Source organism: Anoplophora glabripennis, unplaced genomic scaffold, assembly GCF_000390285.2.
Source record: "Anoplophora glabripennis isolate ALB-LARVAE unplaced genomic scaffold, Agla_2.0 scaffold58, whole genome shotgun sequence".
NCBI classification, from domain to species: Eukaryota; Metazoa; Arthropoda; class Insecta; order Coleoptera; family Cerambycidae; genus Anoplophora; species Anoplophora glabripennis.
This window is the reverse complement of record NW_019416277.1, coordinates 958283-977000: the sequence shown is the minus strand read 5'-3', so window position 1 is coordinate 977000 and position 18718 is coordinate 958283. Positions and strand designations below refer to the sequence as shown.

At 30.2% G+C, this 18718-nt stretch overlaps 1 protein-coding gene across 1 annotated transcript in view; it reads right to left on the bottom strand.

The window, feature by feature from the left end:
• Window positions 1-2987: 2987 nt before the first annotated feature.
• LOC108917613 (polyadenylate-binding protein 1-like) overlaps window positions 2988-18718 on the bottom strand; it is a 39963-nt gene continuing 24232 nt past the window's right edge. Inside the window, exon 2 of the mRNA XM_018724313.2 lies at window positions 2988-5097. Coding sequence (XP_018579829.1) covers window positions 4325-5097 — 773 coding nt within the window. The 3' untranslated portion in view covers window positions 2988-4324. The remainder of the gene's footprint in view (window positions 5098-18718) is intronic.

Genomic DNA, 18718 nt, shown 5'->3' with positions numbered 1-18718 from the left:
TTTTTCAATATTTTCTATATCTTGTTGCCTTTTACGCAGACACGCCAATGGATTTTCGTTCCCGGCACGCTTCATCCCTCTTACTAGTCCAAGAGCTAGCGATGAATCACTATCTATAATTTTGGCCGTCGAGTATAGGAACCTCTGTCAGCACATACAATTATGAGTCAGTTTGAAAAACCAGTGACGTGCATCTAATAGTTTCAAATACCCCTTTAAAAAATAAGTTATAAGCCATTGTACAAAATTTGAATAAAATTCTTACAATGTTCTATTAATTTACCATACAAATTTTCTATTGCAACTTACTCGTAATAACCATCATGTCTGAGTTAGTCACGAAAATTACGCTAAAATTGTTTAAAATTGTTCAGCAGCCATTTCTTTAATGTTCATATGTGCTTCCATAGTGTTTTGTTTATTAGTGTATACAAATAATTACTTGTATTTTTCAAATTTTTTTATTAAAATGCCTGCGTTTTACAAATTATAAAAATGCTAACATTTGTGGTTTCTGTAAATTCACAATCAATATAACGGATGACTAGTTCTTACATGAATACACAGGCATTTTCTAGATAACGGATTGGGAAAAATAAGTGATAAAGATGGTGGCTGTAATCCTTCCAACAACATAGTTTTAGAATATTATACAACACAAACACAGGTGAACTAAGTATCAGAAGAGCAGCACTACTTATCACAATAAAATTTATAGGATGCATGATAAAATGGGATCATTGTAAGGCATTACATAAGCAAAAAGTTTAAAACTAATGTCTAATTGATCCTCTGAAACAAATTATTTTGTCACAGTAGGTTTTAGACACCATTGACAGATCCAAATTTTTTTAAGCAAATTCTCTACACTTATAAGGCAAAATTTTTGCGATGGGGAATTTTAAATTTTTAACAGTTTGTCTGTAAAGGCATTATGAATATCCGAATGCAGTATGGCCAGTGTAAGTCTAACTGTGTGTAGATAACATTGTGTGTGCACCCCATTTTTTCTTGAGAGCAGAATGAGAATTTTTAATTTTCCAACAAAACGATTTTGCTGGTATTTTAGATGATGTATGTCTAAATATTAGACAAGTATTGTGGCTACAACTTGATGGAGGTCTCTATCTCAGAAGGCAAGTCACGGAAAGGCTTGATATCAGTTACAGAGAAAGATGGATTGGACGATTACCACCCAAGCAAATAATTGTCAGGCAATTTGAGAAACCCATCTCCCCCCAGGTATTGAATTTGCACCCACTTGATCATTTTGTATAGGGCACTTTAAAAGAAAACATTATTCACCACAACAGCGGCATCCTGCGATAAGTAGAATAGCAGTGAATAATTTTAATAAGCAGTGTTCAAATTTTTAACAACTTCTGACTTCGGACATTCTTTGTGTAAATTACATTAAGAATTTTGTTTTTGTTACATTGTTATTTAGTTTTTATTTTTTAGGATTACAATAATATAAGAGATGTATCTGTGAAAGTAAGGGCGATATATCTAAAAAATGTCCTAAGCACGTCTTAATTTTTTTTTTTTAAATCTGGCAAAGATGGAATTGCTCTGTTTATATCAGCCATGTGCTTTCTGCTTCCGCTTCCACTAACTAGGTTTTCCATGTAATAAAAAATGTGAAAACTAATAAATTTGACGTGATTAATTGAATTTCATTTCAATATTTGATTCTCATTCAATATTAAACTGGAGCTAAATATAATTTTTTGTCAATAGAAAATTTTTTTTCCCTTATTGTTATTACATATTTCATTAGTTTAAGTGTTACTGTTTTGTTACTCATATTTCATGTCATATTACAGGTATCGAGAATGTTTATTCTCTTTTAACAATACGTAATTTTGCAAACGTGTTGCATACGTTTATTATTTTAATTCATACAATATATTTGTGAACACTTAATATTTAAGGAAACTTAAGGTGAGCAAATCCATGTAATTTCAAAGAAAATAAAAATTCTAGAATGTTCATATTAGGCATTTTAAATATTTATATTGCCAAAAGATTATGATGTACTTCAAAAGATTGTTGAAAATGATGATTGTATGGAATTTCAATTAATCCTCTACAATTAATTTTTCATATCTAAAAAATAAGGAAGATGAATAGAATCTTCACGTAAGTTCAGTCTGTATACATATTTCATTGCAACTAAAACTGTCAGTGTTTGGTAGAGAAGAAAGATATACTTTTAAATGTCTATGTTAGTCTGTTTTTTGTTTGTTGCTGTGTTTGAAAATTACCAGGTTTCATCATATAGTTACTGTTATTCAGTAAACCATAACAGTTTGGCTATTAAATATTTAAAATCTTTTGTCTTTGTAGAAAACGCTTTCGTGGGAATGGCAGCTTTAATTTCTAAAATCTCAAACTGCTAGGATGCAAAAATGACATGCTGCAGGACTGGATCTGCTTCTTCAGCTGCAAGTTTAAATCCTTCGGCAATAAATATTCGTGAATGCAGCCAAGCACTCACCCTCTGGCGGAGGAAAAAACACTTGCAAAACAAGGTATTTATTTTTTTTACGTGTGGGTCCTTTATTGTTGTCGCTAAAAGTATAAAACATTTTATTTTAATTTATATAAAATTGAGTATTGATATTGAATGTTGAAACCGAATGTAAATACGAATGCCAAGATCAGAATTAAATTAAAATTATCTTGTCTCGCAGGTTACCGCTTTCACTACTTGGTGTCCTTGCACATCTTAAAATTTATCGCCAATATCTGTATCAGGAATTGTGTATTTGCCCACTATGAAGAGAGTACATATGAGGCATTTGCCAAACGGTTCTCCAAAAAAAGCTGTTATAACTTAGGTTCTTCCATAGGTCATTTAGTGAAAAATTTTAATGAATCAAGGATCTAAAGCCTGATTTTTGGGATACTATACACTAAAATATTACGATTTAACTAAACTTACCTTAGTCTAAAAGTTGGTACTTAAAAAGATATACAGGGTGTCAAAATAAAAATTTATTTCATATAATCTTTTTAAAGTTACATATATTGCATAAATTTTGGGGATCGGAGATTCTTTATGGCGACAAATCCAAATCCGACTATAATTTTGCTGTTACTTATTAGAGGGCACCCCTTGCAGTATTTTGCATGTCTTTAAAATATCATAATTTTTGGCTCCTAAGTAGATCTGCCTCTATTTTTCATTTTCCAATTTTTTTTTATGTAAAAAAGGTATACCATGCAATTATCGTTATATTAATGGTTTGTCCAATTTAAATTAAATTTAGAATTCCAATACCTGAGTATAGATGTCACTTTTTGACATAGCAACCGCACTTACTGGATTTATATAAATGGGAAAGATACCCGTTGTACCACTGAACAAAATAAGTTACTCTACAACTCCGTTTTTTATCGCAGAGACAAGGGCTTCCTACAAGTTTTTTCTTTCATAATTTTTTTGTATTTCGAACAATTTTTATGTAATGAATTGTTTTATTAATTATCTTCAACGCATTTTCAGTGCAGATCTGATTTAATTATCAAGGAAAGATTGATAACACCTAATGGTTTTGTCAATATCAGAAACTTCAGAATTTCAAATGTTCTTTCACGAAAATTATTATTGCGATAACAATTTTTTAGTAACACATAGGTAGCTGAGAATAAAATATCCCAGTCATCTGAGTCATCTCTGATTTCTTACATTCTCTAAAGTGTGATCTATCAAATTTGAATCTTTTGTTATTATTCTTATACATATAAGAAGCATTAATTTGATAAATTTGATAAGAAATTACTCTTCATAATTTACAGAATATTCCCAATTTGAAAGGAGTGCGATTATTTTTTGTTATTGCTAAATTGTATTACTAATTACACCAAAATCGTTAGAAATACTTGAAAAGAAGTAACATGAAAAAAGGACTTATCTTTATTATAAACTAAGAAATGAAACTGTAAGGTTACCCACAAAAACTTAATTCGGTTATACAGCCTGAAAGTGACAGATAAATTTTAAAACACCAAATTTGATTTAGGTAATTGGATAAAATCTTATTAGAGAAAATAAAAAAATCCAACTTTGCTACCTTCTAGTGATCGAATAGGGTACTTGGAGTTTACTTAAATGATCTTTTGACCTTGAAAATCTGTGATAATTTCATGTATATAAAATACCTGTACCAATACTGGGATGTCCTAGAGATAGTGTATTTACTTTCCAAAATTTTAAGGTAGGAACCACGAAGACTGACAGCTGTAGACATAGGTATATAAAAATCTATCTATTTATTTTTCTCTTAGATACTTTTTGAGGTTAGAAATGTATTCAAAGTTAGGGGTACGATTTTGAGCAGTAGTAGTAGTAGTGTTCTGGAAGCGAACGACCTTGTATATTTGGTGACTGTTGTCCTGTGATCGGCCTTGGAACACTAATATTGCTGCACATGCTTGTCGACTGATTTGGTGGCCTTGCAGCAGCTCTGTACGTTTTAGGCATGCCAGGGTAAACAGTGGCTCCTCCTTGGCCAGACGGTCTAACAGGAGTTTGAGCTGGCCACCTTGGACTGGTTCTGATTTGAGTTTTCTGTGCCTGTCCACAGAAACACTGAGTTGGCAGGATAGTTGGGATAGTTGGTACGAAATATCCTCGTGAAGCTCCTGGCTGGATAAATTTACCCATTTGGTGCATACGCATATTAGCCATTGTCTGCATATACTGCAACGTTAAATGGGCCTTACGATCCTGCTTACGTTGAGCTAATGCTACATACAGTGGTTTCGAGCCAACAACACGTCCATTCATTGCTGTCATAGCTTTGGTTGCCTCCTCAGGGGAAGAAAAGCACACAAATCCAAATCCTTTGCTTCTACCTTCTTCCATCATTACTTTAGCAGAGGTTATTGTGCCGAATGGTGAAAATTCTTTGCGAAGACGTTCATCATCAATTGTATCATCCAACTTTTTGACATACAAATTTATGTCTTGATAACGATTAGGCCTTTCCATTTTTAATGCTTCAAAACGGAGTTTCAATTCTTGTTGACGTTCCATTTTCTGCTGGGCCCGTCCAACATACAGCGGTTTACCTTCTACGATTTCTTTTCCTGGAAAAAAAAAATCCAATTGTTCACCAATTTTTTTTTTTATATATATATACATACTTTCAATGTTACCCACAAATTACTATGTAATGTAAATCTAAAATGTATTAGATTTTAATTTATTTTATTTATTATCTAGGTACCTAATCTAATGGATTTATTTTGTATTTTGTTGTTATTTTTTTGTTGCTGTTATAGTTTTCTCCTTATTTATCTTGAATGTGTGTATGTCATCAAATGTTTTTAAAATTCCATTTATAAATGAATTGCATGAAATACATATGTGGGGCTATACCTGTGTTGAATCGTGATTAACTCGTGAACATACATAACAATACTGATAGTGATAATCTTATAGGTCTCTAAAAATGTTCAAAACATAAATATGCATTGTTCCGGCTCTGCATCTAGGTCAGTGTTATCAAAAGCATGATAATAGTAGATAAAGCCCAACACGTTTAGTATACAACAAATGGTGTTACAATGCTCAACTAATAGTTAGGTAAGTATATCTAAATCCTGGATATGTACGGTATCATAAATAAGTCTTATAAAAGTATATGCGACACATTTCCACAAAACTGTTATTGATTATAAAAACGGAATATTTCTAGGTAGGATTTATCCGAACATTTGGAGGTTTTTATCTAGAATTTAGGTATTATTTTGAAATTATTTTCTTGCAAATTTTTATAGTATTTTTTAGCCAAAATTTTTCAATAGAATTTAATTTAGAAACGCCGAGGGATAACCTTAGTCAACTAGTTCTGATTTCAGATTATAATTTTTATGAAACTTATATGGGTGATTATAAAGTAAATGTATTTTCGGTGTCCCCAAAGAAAAATTAATCAATTTAATATAGTATTAATTATTTCACAAGTTGGCAATATTTATGTATCTGTAATGATAAGGACCAGAAGATATTTCTATTTTTTAAGATTTATATAGGGTTACCAGATGTGAAACATGTAAAGTATGACAATTGTAACAAAAAAGGATGACTTTCAATGAAAAAGGAGGACATTTTTTGAACATTTTATTTTACTTTATTAGGAAAATAAAAGATACTTGTAAACACAAGTGAACTTAAAAAACATTGCATTTTGCATATATTGCGTTAACAAATGGAACAAAAACTTCATAAAATATGTTGCAGGCATCCTTACATTCACTTCGTAGCCGCCGAATGTTATTGTTGAGTATCCAAGGATAATAGTATTTTTAAGATTGTGATTTTGATTGAAAACCATGGTATAACTATAAATTATATCATGATTGAAAACTAATATCATGTTAATCTTGATTAAAATATTAAAAATTTTCAAATAAGTGTCAGGTGCAGCAATTTTTATTGATACTATTTTTAAAAAGCCGGACAGAGGGGAAATCCGGCCGGACAATTAAATTTTCTTTAAAAAGGAGGACATGTCCGGCTTTATCCGGACGAATGGTAACCCTAAATTTATAGGCACCAGGGGAAAATGTATGGTCAGGGGAGTGACACTATGCACAGAGCAGTGACAAATTTCCAGTCTCTCTTCTCTCGTTTTTTTTTTTGACGTTCATCACGATATTTGGCTGATGTTTATCATAAGCAACTAACTAAAAGATGTAAAATAAAGTGTTAAAATATTAACTATCAAGTTACATTTTTTGTTATTCCCCTAGATTATATGTGTTTCCTCTGACGTACAAACTGCCAGAGGAGTGACGCCAGAGAAGTGACAAAATCGCACATATCCTCGAATTACAATTAAGTAAACATGTACTTGTTACTACAATTAAAAGTTATTCATGATTCATAATACTGTTTTTAATCAATGCAAAATTATGTAATGATAATATATAAAAATATATGCATACCAGGGGAAATACTTCAGCTACTGGCACAAGCAAGCTCTAACACAGTGTAACAGACACTGACGCGATTGTAGTTTGAATAGGCCCAACGGAGTTAGCTTGTTGGTAAATTCATTCTATTCAATACGTATCGCTTAGTCAAAGATCTGTGTTTGTAATTGTAACCCGATATTTTGATCATGTGATTTCGCCAGGCGAGGGTGCCACTTTTTTCTGGTGGCGTCAAAATATATCATTATTATTATGTTCATAATTATTTTTACATCTTAATTTGCGAAAATGTGTTTTGACGTTTATTTAGTTACATGATTATAATTGAAATAATATTAATATTGTCAGTCAAATAAAAAAAATTATGTTTAAAATTCTAGTAAAAGTTGGTAATGGGACAAACCAGGGGAGTATTTTTCACTATTTTATCATATAAATGCCTAAAGTGAAATAGTTATCGTAATTTGAATATGTGGTCTGAATAAGAGATACCTAATATTATTTATCACTTCATTGATACAGACAATAAATTAATTAACTTGTATAAGATTTATTAATGGGCCGTCGCAATCTAAATACTGCGTAGATTCACCCATATTAGTTTTATTCTAAATTGTAAAATTTAAGTAGATAGTCCTATCAAAAGGTTCTGTGTACCAAATGGTATAATTAGCTGATTTAAAGGAATTATCAAGAAAAGTTTCTACGATTTTTTCTCAAAATAAATTCATTACTCAAAATTCGAAAGACTGTTTTATACGTAAATAAAATTTTATAATCAGTTCATTAACCGCCTTTGTCATCGTTATTTAGGTATTCATATCGACTGAAAAAGCTGTTAAAAAATTCTTATGTTGAAAATAATTGAATATGCGCTTGTTGTATGACATCAAAAAAAAATAGTTTAAATACTAATTCTGAAATAAAATGTATAGGTTGGTGTCAAAGAACGAAGCCGTAGAAGGGCCATGTCTAAAATTTTTTTTAAATTCAAACTAAACCGAATTCAGATTTTAATCACTTAATTATAACTCGTTCCAATGCAAGAATGTTCCATTAGTTTCAAGTGTAAGTTCAGCTGTTTAGTTTGACTACAACCAAAATTTCTCTAAAATTCTTCAAATAAGGGATCCTGCAAGGTGCTGAATTTAGAAAATATTAACAATTTTCATCCAAAAACTAAACTCCCTCAAGGGATAAATTATGAGTAGAAAAAAATCTGTCTCCTTTGTATTCTTTTGTGAAGATCTTAGGGTGTAATTGCAGCTGTATTTGCTATCAGAAACAATCTTACGCTCCTTTCCATATTTAGAAAATTTATTGCTTACAAACAGAAATGTAACAAATATTTTTTATTAATAATAAATGTATTTTATATTATTTATTAGTCAGATTTTTTTTAATGTGTTCCAGAAGTCAGATCGGATATACAGGCAATGGCCATACCACGATGTCCGATCACTGAAGTCAAGCATCGTTAGTACTTGGATGGGTGACCGCTTGGGAACACCGCGTGTCGTTGTCCAACTTTTTTATTTTCTTGCTGTAAAAAATTATATGTAGAAATTATTGAAAGCTTTTGTGTTATATTTCTTACATTTTTGAAATATGATCGCATTGTATTGATAATAATGGTAGATGCTCTGTAAAAATTATAGAAATTATTGAAAGCATTTGTGTTATATTTCTTACATTTTTCAAATATGATCGTTTTGTATCGATAATAATTGTACGTACGACTCCAATCTTTAAAATGTCGATAAAAATTGGGAAAATTTTCATTAATCGTCTTGTAAAATTTAGATATGTTAGGAATTACGAGAAAAGCTGCAAAATCAGGGTGTTCAAAAATTCCGTTTTAATACTTTGAAAAGCGGTACATTTTAAATATTTTTAGATACTACACTTACAGACAAATTATTGACAAATCAATCCAAAATACAGTTTCATTTACGAATATTACGGTTTTATTAGGGCTGTTTCTAGATAATTTAAATTTTCCTAAACAATTTTTGTTTACAAAGAAAATACGTCGTAAATAATACTACCATTAGAATTATGCAAATATGTAAGTACCATCCCCATCTAATGGTCAACAGTAAGTAATTTTATGTGGCAGCAATAGGATAAGGAGATTAAAATCTTATGTAAACAGTTTTCGATAAACAAATCATAACGGTTGATTTATTATTGCTCATCTAAGTAAACTAAAACTTGGAAAACATGCTAAACAGAGCACTGTCTACTTCTGATAAGAATTGAGAAATAACTGCATTTAATGGGTGTGTTATTTGTACGATATATTTATTATTTGCATTGTGTGCATAAAACGCTTTATGGGATCTTATTGCAAATTTTGCAATATATTTTACCTACCTACGTAGAGAAACATTTAATTTTATTTTCTAGAATCTAATTTTCTTTCTAATTCTCTGCAACTATTTTAACAGGTCGAGTGTCACAGTAAATTTGTATCGTCTTGTCAAAATTAAAAAATTTGAAAAATATAATAAAAAATCTGTAAATTTATCATATTATTAGTAAGTCACTTAAATCATTTTTTTGCTGGTAGACATCGGTGTCTCCACGACACGGCTCTGGGTTTCATTATCAGAAACCATCAGAAGACACACTGTTTATGCGTATTAGCGGTATTTACACATTATTTCAGCTTTAGGTGTTTTTTATTATAATTGTGAACATAGCAATAAAATTACTAAAGTATATTATGACAATTGCATAAAAAAGCCACATATGTGTAACTCGGTTATTTCAGGTGATACAGAGTTGGTAAAATTAAAGTCGCAGAATTTGCTGAAAATAAACTAGATCTATCTTTTTTTATTTTGTTATCGAGGAAAAACCGATTATAATTATTTCTTAATTGAGGTCCACAAAGAAGTGGACATTTAAATTCAGACCTTATTAGGAAACTTTTTGTAGAGAATTTAAATAAGTCGTATCAATTTGTCTACTTTTACCACGGTCCGATTAAGAAATAGTGGTATTTTGTCCAAAAATTCCTGAGGACATTTTTCCATATTTTTTTTAACGTGTTTCGTTAGCAGGAACAGTTCAGGAATTATTTTTTATTTGCATTACTATACAAAGATTGTACTAAGAGTGTGCATATTTTTCTAAGTGTATGTCATAACTTCAGTAGGTTGTACTTTGGGTCATATAGATCAAAACATCTTTATGTGCCAAGGGTTTAATCTAAAGTCATTGGTCTTTATAATACAGGGAGTTGAAATAAATAGAGATGTCACATTGAGAAGGTTGACGACTAATGATATAATTAAGTAGGAACAAAAAATGCTATTTTTGAGCTTTTTTGTTCCTAAAAGCACATTTTTCACAAGTAATATAAAAAATAACGAAAAAATACTTTTAATTTTCAAGTAGACGTTTTTCTCATTTCATTTTCTGTGTAAATTACACCCACACTTATATTCAAAGTAGCTTTTGTCGGACACAGTATAAATAGTTAAATTTTGTACTCAATTGGATTAAAATTTTTCTTATTGGTATCCATGAGTATACGTTATTGTTTTTTTTTTAATTATACTGTTGTCACACAGTACCACAAAAAAATAAAGGAAAAAGGGTAAACNAAATAAATAATTAATTAGGTAAATTCATAGTTTTAATTCTAACTTGATTTATTTTATTTAACATTTAAGGCAAATGTGATTTCCAAACACAAGATAAGTTCCTTATCTCTTTAATTACATAATTGAAAGCATTAAACTTATTTAGCAGTTATTAGCAAGTAGAAGAGTTACTACGCTAAATTTTATAGCTGGAAGCCGGCAAGGAGATCCTGCTTCCATTTCGGGTCGCCAATTTCCAGCATTTAAGTAGCAGTCTGTAGCGATACGCTATATTGTCTGTGCTGTTGGCCGCAGGTATTGCCTATATATGCAAAAAAAGTTTTTGCACTAAAGTCTTATATATAATGTATAGATAACCTGTGGCCGCAAAATGATAACCATACTTTTTTTAGTATACTTTTAAATAATTAATTTATAAAAAATTATCCTCAGGTGGGGTAAAGGCGGACATCATGGTTAGGAGTTATAAAAAGAAGGTTGGTTTGAATTTTATGAACTATGATGAAAAACGGTTGCAGAGGGCATTAGAAGATATAAAAAGGGGCTATAAAAGTATTCGACAGGCATCAGATCCCGATTTTAGAAAAATATAAAAACATTCGAATTGAATAAATCACCCAAAAAATAATTTCATAAGATTTTGTTTTTGTTGTTTCTGCAATAGGTATATCTTTTGTTTTGAAAATTTAAAGATTTTGTTTCATAACCTTGAATAAAGCGTTTTTGTTGACAATATATATATTTTTTATTTAATGCTACTTCCCTTTAATAAAACATTTTTTTACACATAATTTGTCCGCCTTCGCATCTATGCCAAAAGATGAGTTTTCAATCAAAATAATTGGGTGTCCATGTTTGCCCCACACATAGGGGTGAAGGCTGACAAGCTTTTATAGAAAAAAAACAGTGGGGATAAAATTTTTGCATATTTTATTTATCGCATAATATTCTAGACACACGGGGCTATCTATATTATTTTTTGAATTTTTTTGTACCAGTTATCAGTAAAAAAACCCAAAAATCGTCCGTTTTCACCTCAGCTGACGGTATTTTTCGAGGCTGAACCCGAATCCGAGGTCAAAAAAATTCGCTATTCCCTTAAATTTTTGTGTAGAGCCAAAAACTTGTATACTCTTCCGGACATAGGTCTACGTCATGAAAGCTTCTGGCTTGCAAGCTCTTGAAAATGCACTACACTAAATTTCTCAGTTTTTTTTTGTTACTATACAGGCGCTTTTTTTAAGGCATTTCACTTACTACATATCAGTTCCCTTCAAACTTTTTATTGTTTAACCTATCCTATCCTATTGGTTTTATAAACTCCGCTCTGTACCTATTGAAAGAGTTTTTTTTTAATTAAACTTGTAAGGTTGATATGAAAATAGGTCCTGTCAAAATACTTTTAGTAAATTTGAGTCCAATTTATAAACAAGACATTTTTTAAGCAATTTTCTTTCAAATATACTAATAATGTGTTCTCTGCATAGAAATTGTAATGTGCCATTTATTTCGCGTAGTGTTCCTATGTTCTACTTTTATTTTTGCTTACAGTGTGAGACGAGAATCAGATAGTATTGATGCATGGTTTAACTTCTTGAAATCCCATAATGTGACAGCTTTCAGTTGAAGTGTGTCAGTGCGTATCATAAGCGTACAAGAGGAAAATACGTATTATTTTCACATTTTAGTTATTCCAATTGTTATGCGGATGTTAGTGACGAATCCGATAGTGGTAAACGACCAAATTTAATAGATCAAAAACGTTGTATGATAAACAATGATAGAGAAAAGAAGAGCTGAATGAAAAACATATTGAATATTAAAGAAATGTTTAAACTACAATAATTATTAAAAATTTCTTTAAAAAAATGTCAAATACATGAAATATTTAATGGATAAAATGGCTAAAGCTCGCAGTGTTAAATTCAATTAACACCATACCATTCTAAGTTGAACTCCATTGCACCAATCTGGGTGAATATAAAAACTTATGTGGCAAGAAATGACACAGTTTAAGCTAGATGTGAAACACTTCTTCAGGAGGCGATTATAGAATGAGAAACTTAGAGCGTGAGACATCGATACAAGAGTTGAAGTTATAATAGAACCAATTATCACACCTTTAGGCGATAGTAATGATAGCGTTAGTGATTTTACTAACGCTTATAAAGGTTGTTTCTAGTGACTCGGTAGTACATATAATTTTTCATGTTTGTATTTTTGGTGAACCATTTCTATTGATTTTGTGCCATCTTATTGTTACAACACTGCGTAAACATACATTTTACAGGGGTCACTTGTTCTGTTAGCGAAAGTTCTGGTTATACTCAATAATAAAAAATGAGGAAAAAGTGTACGCAGGTGGTAGCAGGCCATCTTTGCTTACGAGGGCAGTATTGCTGAATACATAGTTCAGTATACATAAAAAATAATAACATGCCTGTTTTGGATATAAGTGTAAATTTGGAAGGATAATCTAGTTTTTTTTTCTATAATCACTATACAGGGTGAGTTAGATTTAACGTCGGACTTGAGAATGTGCTGTAGTATTTTTGAAAATAAATAGTTTCTCATATGAACATTTTTCCAAAAATGTTTCCTGTTGAAATTATAGGGCAAGTTTAAAAATATCTACTTTTTTGTTTTTTCCAAACTAATGGAGATATTCCACTAAAATTATGTGTACATCATATATCAAGTTCATAAGAAAAGAGTGGGGGGAGTATGAGCAATCGCTTTAATTAATTGATAAAAATAATAGTATGGCGCTGGATCAAGTCCATTTTTCCATGAATATTTCAATTTTAAATGAAAAATGTTTTTTAATATTTTTTTATATCACAGTCTCACGGCAGATCCTATTTTTTTATTTTACATTACAAGTATTACAAAGCATATTTGGAGCAACAAAACACTAATTTTTTGTTTGAATTATTGAAATTGTTGTATTTATTTTGAAATGTTTTCTATCCATAGAAAAATAATGCGAAGTTTATTTGCTAATTTCCATTATTTGGGGAAATATAAAAATAGTATATTTTTTAAAGTTGATCACCCTGTATCTCAAAGAGGCAGAAGTTTTGGAAAATATTGGTATGGTAAACCCTATTACATAGGTACCTTAGAACATTAAATCTGAGATAACAACTTTTTGAGATACATCTATCAAAATACCTAATTGCACTAGTACCGAAAAATATGTTTGTGATTAAAAGATTCATTCATCATTCAAAAGATCGAGTCTTTTTATATAGTACACATTAAATTTCCTAATAATATAATTTCGTTAAATTTACATTGTGTACTCGCTATATCAAACTAAAAAAAATTGGTAGAAAGATAACCAAACCCTGAATGAAACATAAGGTTATGGTTATCAGGGGGATAAAGGATGTGGACAAATTAATAAGATAACTAAAACCTCTTATCAATTTGGGATGGATAAGGGGAGATTATTCATCACTGTTATCCTTTCGAGATTTTTATTGGAAATGTGTCAATAAATATTATTATAAATATGAAAGTAATATTTTTTGGGCGATATAGTAAATTTATTAGGCACTACAACTAAATCTAGGTTTAAATACAAAATACAATGAGAGAAATGCAGATTTTAGATCAATCCATTCCTGGAATTTTTTTTATGCTAATACGCAAAATAGGGCCTATTATCAAATATATACAGAGTGTAAATAAATAATCGAGCAAAAAATTCAGGGGATGATTCCGTGTTAGAAAAATAAAGTCGGTTTTTCATATAAAAAAATCTCATTTGAACACCCCTGTGAAGATATAACCGCTTAAATAAGGTAGTTTTGAATTTTTTATCGGAAATACCGAAAAAGTGACAGAAATTAAATTAAGTGGACATCTTCTGCTATTGACATGGAACTCAGTAAACAATTTGTTGACTTCCCCTACATTTCTAAGGGGTAGAAAAAGCCACCCCATATGACTTGTCCCATACGTAACTTTTTTTTATTACTGCCTTACCATTTAAAAATGTAGACATTTTATCGAACTGTAACATACATTTTTGAAAAAACCATTATCACGAATGATATTTAACAAGTATTGATTTTTTTGACATCGATAAAACTGTATGAGATTTTGCCATAGATGAAACCTTAGTACTCTCAAGGTTTGTCAGAATAATAAAGACGCGATTGGTAAAAAAAATATTAAAATATGACATTTGATTAGTTGCTTAAATAAATTTAAAATTTGTTCAAGATGATATATTTTACTTTCAAATATACCGAAAAGTAGTTTGTGTTTATTAAAACAATAACACAACTAAAGTGTTTGTTTTATATAATTGTAGTATTGTTAGAAATAACTGATATTTCAAAGCATTTGTGAACGATATAATGAAATTTTACAAATACACATGTTAAAATTGAATTTTTCAGAATTGATTCGATACCTGTTCGAAAATAAAAATTATTCTTTTTTTTTTCTTAACAGTTTAGAAACTTTTTTAAATAATTTTTTTGAATTAGATGAAAATAAAACAGTTGGAGATGATACAGGATAAGTCTAAGTTTAAAATATGTATAATGCATTTCAAAGGACTTTTAAAAAAATATATCTTTCTTTCTTTTAAAGGAAAAAATCTACTTTATTATAGGTACCTGCTATGGTTTAACTAGGTATTATGGATCCTGAAAAAGCAAGAATGACCATCAGCATCACCAAGCAATACGAGAATTGTTTTTAAAAATATCGTAAATTATATCACAATGTATAAAAAATTATATTTACAAATGTTAGTTTTCTCTATATCTTCCGAGTCTCATCCTGTCTGTACGTTTTTTCCATCAGATAAAAAAATAATTAATTTCCAGGAAGAAATTATTTACTAAAAAGATTAGGACACATTGGCCTTGGGTTATATTCGTTATTTTTGCNTTTGTTTTAGACCGGGAGATATTAGACTGAAGTTCGACGACGTCTTTCTCATATAAGCCTCTGAGAGTACTGAAAGATAACCGAAAGACAAGTACAATAAACTAAATTTAAAAGATGCCCATCTTTTTGCGGGACACTTTTGTGAAAATTCAATTTTCCTTTTCAAAAAAATAATGTGCACAGCGACGTATTTCTCACTTATGCCATGTTCATAAGTTGAAGAGAAGTATCGATTTTATCACAAAATTTTTTTGGCATAAGTGTCGCAAGGAATATTCAAATGTAAATGATTTATGATTACAAACTAATAAAAAATATGATATCGAATATATAATTTTATTCATTTTGAATGTTTGACGTCAGTATCTTGCTAACTTTGGTATTCTTAGAAAAAAAAAATTTTGTGGTTGCTGACATTGTTGGGCAAGTTTCATGGCGACACTGAAAATATTTTCCTGATTAAAAATTATTATTAGTCTCAGAGAAAGCATGTAAAGCATTTTGAGGGCGTTCGGCTTCTGTAACTTTGTTTAATTTTTCGCTTTTGAGACAACTGTAATTTATTTACAAAGCCTTAGCCTGATAAACATGCGTTAATATGACAACGAAAATTGCGTCATAACTTACTAATTTTGTCGAAACCGCAGAATGTTAAAGAACCACTAATTACCATATTGCTCCCAAGTATTTTTTTTAACAAATTTATAACAATTTAAATAATATGTATATGGAAATTTAGGGTAAAATTTAAATTCTTAAAATGAAATAACATAACTGTCATACAAGGACCTGCCAAAAGTTAGATCAGACCTATTATTTCTTATTGATTTTGATGTGCTGAAACCAAATTTGAAAAGTAAAAATTTTGTAATCGCAGGTACAAGTCTCTTCTATATTGAATATGCAGTTATCTCAATACTACCTTTGGTAAATATGAAGAATACCAACTCTATCCCGACTTTAACCTAGATAACCAATTTCCTATGTATATTTGGGTGCTGAACATGAATCTGGGTGTCAAAACTTGGTTGACGGCCTTTTTTTAGGTCAAAAAATGGCGAAAAGTGTAAAATCACAATTACTTAGGTATATTGAAATAAGAATAATGTGTTTTCCTTTGTATTTTTGGGCAACAACTCAATTCTATTGAAAAATCTCAAGCTTGCAGTTTTTTTAAGAATAGCCTAACCTGTTAGGTAGATTAGGATATTCTCAAAAACACTCATTCTGAAAACAAACAGTAGTTTAGTCACTACACTTATATACGGAGCGGTGGTGGTCTGTATATGGTCCAAAAGGCAAGTAATTTTACAAATAAGCTTTGTGTGAATATACGAGGTCTGTTCATAAAATGTTCGTACGTTTTAAATGATTCTAAAAATGAAAATAATACAGTGAAGAACTTGTAAATTCACAAATATCAAAATACTCACTGAGCATTAGTATGCTGACAATTGACAAGTGAGGACAAAAATAAAAACAAAACAGTATTAATAGAACAAAATACATATTTATTACTAATTTATTTATATAAGAATTTAGTTTATTTATTCTTTAAATCTATAATATTATGGGTATTTTATCTGTTTTGATTTAAGTATATATCTTTTACATTTTCTTTTAAATAAATTTATATTTTTTATTGAAGTAGGTAACTGTACGCGGCAATGAATTAAAAATCGTATGTTCCAGAAAGCTAAGACTCCTCTGGCCTAGTTTTTTGCATAAATTCAATTTTATAACTTTGGGTTTTAAATCTTGTACCATAGTTGATCAGGTTGTTGTAATAATAGCCTATTTTTATATAAATAAATGCATACACAATAAAAATAATTTTGTCTCAAATCAAACATTCCTTTTTCATCTAATAGTTTATCCGAAGGGTACATGATATTTTTGTTTAAAATTATTTTTAAAAATCTTTTTTGAAGTACCTATGTTAATATCTTTTACGCGAGAGTTTAATATATCGCCCCATCCCAAAAAAGTTAAATGAGGTTTTATAAGTGCATTGTATAGCATCTTCATATATTCAGTATTTAAAATGTTTCTTATGTTATAAAACAGACATATAATAGACCTGAGTTTTTTAGCTACATAATCGGCATGTATATCCCATTTTAGATGTGAATCAATATAAATTCCTAAATATTTCAAGTTATATACTAGTTGAATTTATATGTATGGTCTGTCTACCATACGTTATATCCAGATCACTGTATGTTGGTAATTTATTTTTATATGATGAAAATGGAATATAGAATGTTTTATCAAAATTTATGGTAAGAGTCATATTGTTAAACCATTTTTTTATGTTTGAGAAATCTTTTTCTATTCTATTTTTCAGCGTAGACCAATCAGATCTTGTATAAAATATAACCGTATCATGCCTGTAAAACATGCACAATCTGCTTGTGAAAATCACCACTAAAACGCATTGATTTTTGAGGACCCTGGTTGCCAACTTTCATTTCTGTGCACCGCATGCAATATGCATTTGATTTGATCATGATGCAAAGATTTTGTATTATGATTGATCGTAGGTATATGATACGATTATTGTCAGAGTTTTGTAACTATAACCGAAAGTACGAACTTCTCTATGCAAATAATGTCTATAATATGAATGACAAAATAAATAAAAATAAATTATTTAACCCAGTGGCTTAGTTACGGGGCAAACGATGATGCGCATCCCCCCTAGCTTTAGAGCCGTCTTTAAAATAAGAAAATAGCCCCACAAAAAAAAGGTCATCTCGATGACTGATCATGGTATTCCTATGTACCGTCATCTGGGGTGAAGTCGGATAGTAGGGGCGAATGCGGACAGACGCACGTGTACGTATATATTTTTCAAAGACAAACCACTGGTTTGCAAAAAAATGTTAAAATCGGTTATGTGGCGTCAGTAGAGACTAGGATGTAAGACTGGAAGGTTATTGGTTTGATTTTATTTATGGCAGAAGCGTACAGGTAAGTTTTTATATGAACTCGTTTTTTATATATTTTTTTAAATCTTGGAAACAAACTGTTGCCACAGACAAAATAGCTATCGCCACAGACCGCTCCTGGAATAGGCCAGCAGTTTTAAATTTCCGAATTGCCGGTAGAGTACACCACCAGCAGAATTTTAGGAAGAATCAAATACAGCGGCCCGCATACCTAAGCGTATCCTAGCAACATATAAACAAGACTTTGGTAATGTTGCCAGGCGTACTTACGGATTTCTTTTGTACACTTTTTTA